Below are 4,587 nucleotides of genomic sequence, written 5' to 3'. Positions count from 1 at the left end.
TTTTACAAATCTATAAACTACAATATAAATCAGACACCAAAAACATTACTCTCTGAACTCAACTGAATTTATAGTATGAGTAAATTATCAGTAGAGTATTATAGTCTAATTTTAATTAGAAATTTTAAGTAAAACAACTTGTCTAGGAGACAGACTATTTGTGGAGGGCACCTTTGCTTAGAGTAGTAAAGTACTCTTCAAAATATCAAAAAGAGATTCTAAATATATGGTTGTGTTTGGAAAAAGAATAATTCAAGTCCTTAAAAGCACAAGAGGTAGGCAGCTCTGGCTGGCAAACATACTCAAAGTGGGCCTATCCCACTGTTAGGGGATGGAGGCAAATCGAAGTCATACAGCTTTTCTTGGGATACAATGAGAAGAATACATAAAAAGAAACATGAACTGTAGTTTTAACAAGTAAGTTAATGGTACAGCCCCTCTGGAAAACAGTGTGGAGGTTCCTCAGGAAACTAACAATAGAACTCCCCTATGACCCAGCAATAGCGCTGCTAGGAATTTACCCAAGGGATATAGAAATGTGGATGCATAGGAGCACATGTACCCCAATGTTCATAGCAGCACTCTCCACAATAGCTAAAACATGGAAAGAACCTAAGTGTCCATCAACAGATGAATGGATCAAGAAGATGTGGTTTATCTATACCATGGAATACTACATGGCAATGAGAAACAATGAAATCTGGCCACGTGTAGCAACATGGATGGACCTTGAGGGTGTTATGCTGAGCGAAATAAGTCAGGCAGAGAAGGACAAATATCATATGTTTGCACGTATAGGAGGATTAGGAGGAACTTAACGGAGGAACAAGGGGGAGAAGAAGGGCGGAAATGGTGGGGGAAAGGGAGAGAGGCAAACCATGAGAGACTCTTGAATGCTGACAAAAACTGAGGACTGATGGATGTGGGGGGGAGGGGGGATGGGCATGGAGGAGGACACTTGTGGGGATGAGCACTGAGTGTTATGTGGAAACTAATTTGACAATAAACTATTTGTAAAAAAGAAAACAAGTAAGGCCCAACATCAGTGGATAGGGGAAATATTGACAATACATCAAAATGGATGTATTGTCCTTTATCAGCCTCAGCATTTTTGAACTTTTATAGCTCAGTAAAATCCCAGAAAAAGAAATCCTAAGACCTAATATCTAGATATCAAGGAACATAACCTTGACTTCTAAATACATTGATCACACTACCACACATCTCCATTCCAGGTTTAGCCAAAACATAATTGTGGCTGGATTTCATTATTAGAAGTCATTTCACAGAACATATATAATTTTCAAAGCTGTATTGCCATCTATTCCTGTCACTAATAATCTAAGAGCTTTTTCATGTATGTGAGGTCATAAAGTGAAAAAAAAACTAGCCTATTTACCAAAATCTTTATTTGCATAATATGAAAATTGTTTTTTTGAGATGAGACTTGTCAGAAACAATATGCAAAGCACATTAAGGGCTTCAGCGAGTCAGACATTTATGGAAATATTTTCCTGCAGGAATTGGCTTTCTCTAACAGTTCTTAATCAAGGGTAACCCTAGGAGGGAGATAGAGTCAAGTGCTGATTCCTGTCCATGTACTTAAATCATTTGTTATGTACGTCATCTGCAATACCGAGCAGATATTAGCAGCTAATTTTTAAATTCTGAAAAGACTCTATGATTTAAAAACACAATGACTGTAGTTTGACAAAGATCAATCATAATGCAATGAAGTTCAAGGCTTATCTCTTTTTACTGTAATAACAAAATGCAATAATTAATTAATTTTAAAAAGTCTTACACAGATGAATTATGCCTTTTGGTATGTATACCAGACCACAGTTACCTTTACAGCATTTGGATAGAGGCTGTGACTCTTTCTTATTTTTTAATAGGAGAAAGAGATGAGATGTCTCCTTTGCTCCAACTGGAGCTAAGTGCTTTCAAAAAAGGAACTTGCTCTCCGTCCTACCATCCTTCCCCATCCCTAACTGTTAAAGACACGCTATTCCCCAAAGAAACTGGTTAGTGGTTTCAACTTGTGTTCCAGAGGGGTCAGAGGTTCCTCAGAGGTATCTCATGGAAGAGGGACAAGGCAAGGAGGTGGGTTCTAGGCCACTGCCACTCAAAATAAAGAAAAAAACCCCAAACTGGTTAGATAATTTGTGTTTTCTTCCTAAGGTGTTTTTAGGATCTGTCACCTTTCTCCATATTATGAAGCACTCCATACTTTTTTCAAGTAAGTATTCGAACATAGGCTAGGGAAACCCGCATCCACTCTCTTACCCTGACAGTATTCCTAATGGAAACTGTGGCAAAAGGAATGATAACCAGACTCCTGTTGGACATGTGACCAAACTTATACACATTCTCACTCAAGTTAATTTCGGGTTGAAACAGCATCCACTGTTAGGCACCTGCCTCACCAAGATAATTTCAAGTGAGCCAGGACACTGGTCTTAAACGCTTTAGGAAAATTTTAATAACATACGTCACCTCTGACTAAGGATTCAAACATTATAAAACCAACCAGACCAACCCATTTCTTTATGGCAGCGATTGTTTGGAAAAGCACGAAGACACTACGGTGATGTGCAGTTTATTACAGGTTAAGGGGTCTGGGAGTCTTATCAGTTACTACAATTTTACCTGACAGATGACATACGACACGGTATCTCCAGCTTTCACCTTTCTGCCTCCTTGAGAATTTATCCAGAGGGCAACATGTACATGAGGTAGGCTTTTTTTATCAGGGTAATCCTGGGGGTCCTTGGTCAATGCCTAAAAGAGGAAAGAGAAAAAAGACCCACAGTTTAAAAGAAAACCCTTCTCACAAAGACATACACTAAATACATCTTTTCTAGAGTCCTATCAGCCAAAGAAACAGAAAATGGACAGAAGGTACATGTAGAAAACAGTGCCACACTCTAGGGACAGTCCATACAGACTCCTCCCTCCTTCATAAAAAAACCAAATATAACTCTGGCAAAAAAGAAATACAAGTTTATGAGCCATGGCACATTATAAATACTTGGCTATAAAAAATTAAGACTACAAATTCAGTTTCCTATGAAGCCTTTAGAGTTTCTCCTCATGTTTGCAGCTCTCTCACTGAATTAACTGGTTAGTAAGGACTGGTGGAGACCGGCTGCTCTGACTGATCTGTTTCTCGAAGTCTTCCCTAGCCTACATAAATCTCAAAGGTACCAGAAATCAGTGGACTTAGGGAGCGCCTGTGTGGCTCAGTTGGTAAAGAAAACGGTGGACTTAACACGGTCAATTTCAACTCTAGAAAGGCAGAATGAGTGACCTGCTGACACAAAGCCAGCCCCACGAGGGCAGGAACAGGTCAGCGCCACTTGTCATTGCACACACAGTGCTCTCGACCATTCTTGGTGTACAGTAGCAACCCAAGGCTTACAGAATAAATTCTTTCGCTGACTCTGCAATAATTCACAAAGTTTAAGCACTATAAAGTATTAAGAGATGAATATGACAGTTACTGGTCCTAAGTCATCTGTTATTAGTAGATGATTCCCCCTTTCGCAAATAAAACCTCGAAAACAAGCTACATGTGCCATAAGTGAAATGTGAGCAAAGTGTTAGGGAGAGAGTTTAGAGGCAAAGATCACTACCATCAGACAGCAGGAATGATAGGAGAAAAAAACCTGAGCTGGCATGTGAAGAAAAACAAGATTTTAAGAAAAGGTGACAGGGGCAAGAACATTCTGGGCGGAGATAGAAGCCAAAGNCAATACATGTTTACAAAGGGGAGGCGGGAGAGATCTGGCTCTGTGGTGGGTTTCAAAAGACAAGAGGAAGGGCAGAGAACAGGGAGCCACATGACTAGATCACCTAAATGTGATCTACAGGTCTGTGGGGGTTCCGGACACCCTTTCAGGAAGTTGAGGGGTCAAAATTATTTTTAATTTTAAACATTTACTTATTATTGAGGGACAGAGAGGCACAGAGCATAAGCAGGGAAGGGGCAGAGAGAGGGGGAGACAGAGAATCTGAAGCAGGCTTCAGGCTCTGAACTGTCACCACAGAGCCCGATGCAGGGCTCGAACTCATGGAAGTGCGAGATCATGACCTGAGACACTTAACCAACTGAGCCATCCAGGGGTCCCTCAAAAAAATTTTTCTAATTTTTTTTAATGTTTTATTTATTTCTGAGAGAGAGAGAGCANTAACCAACTGAGCCATCCAGGAGTCCCTCAAAATTATTTTTCTAATTTTTTTTAATGTTTTATTTATTTCTGAGAGAGAGAGAGCATGAGCATGGGAGAGTCAGAGAGAGGGAGACACAGAATCTGAAAAAGGCTCCAGGCTCTGAGCTGTCAGCAGAGAGCCCGACACAGGGTTCGAACCCACAAACCGTGTGATCATGACCTGAGCCGAAGTCGGATGCTTAACCAACTGAGCCACCCAGACGCCCCTCCAAATTATTTTTCTAACAATACTGCTTGCACTGGTAATGCAGAAGCATGGGTAGCATAGGTAAAGGTCCTAATGCCTTATAAACATGAACTGGGGCAGCCACATCAAACTGTGCTACCACTCACTGCAGTCTTCGCCACCATG

At 40.5% G+C, this 4,587-nt stretch overlaps 1 protein-coding gene across 1 annotated transcript in view; it reads right to left on the bottom strand.

Moving 5' to 3' along the window:
• Window positions 1–4,587, bottom strand: part of POLA1 (DNA polymerase alpha 1, catalytic subunit) — a 297,019-nt gene that overhangs the window by 167,094 nt on the left and 125,338 nt on the right. The window contains 1 exon segment of the mRNA XM_077775065.1: window positions 2,653–2,784. Within this exon segment, the coding sequence (XP_077631191.1) occupies window positions 2,653–2,784 (132 nt within the window).

This window comes from Crocuta crocuta, unplaced genomic scaffold (genome assembly GCF_008692635.1).
Source record: "Crocuta crocuta isolate KB4526 unplaced genomic scaffold, BGI_CrCroc_1.0 scaffold1468, whole genome shotgun sequence".
Taxonomy (NCBI): domain Eukaryota; kingdom Metazoa; phylum Chordata; class Mammalia; order Carnivora; family Hyaenidae; genus Crocuta; species Crocuta crocuta.
Note: the sequence above shows the minus strand (reverse complement) of the source record. Positions and strands in the feature narration are given on the sequence as shown.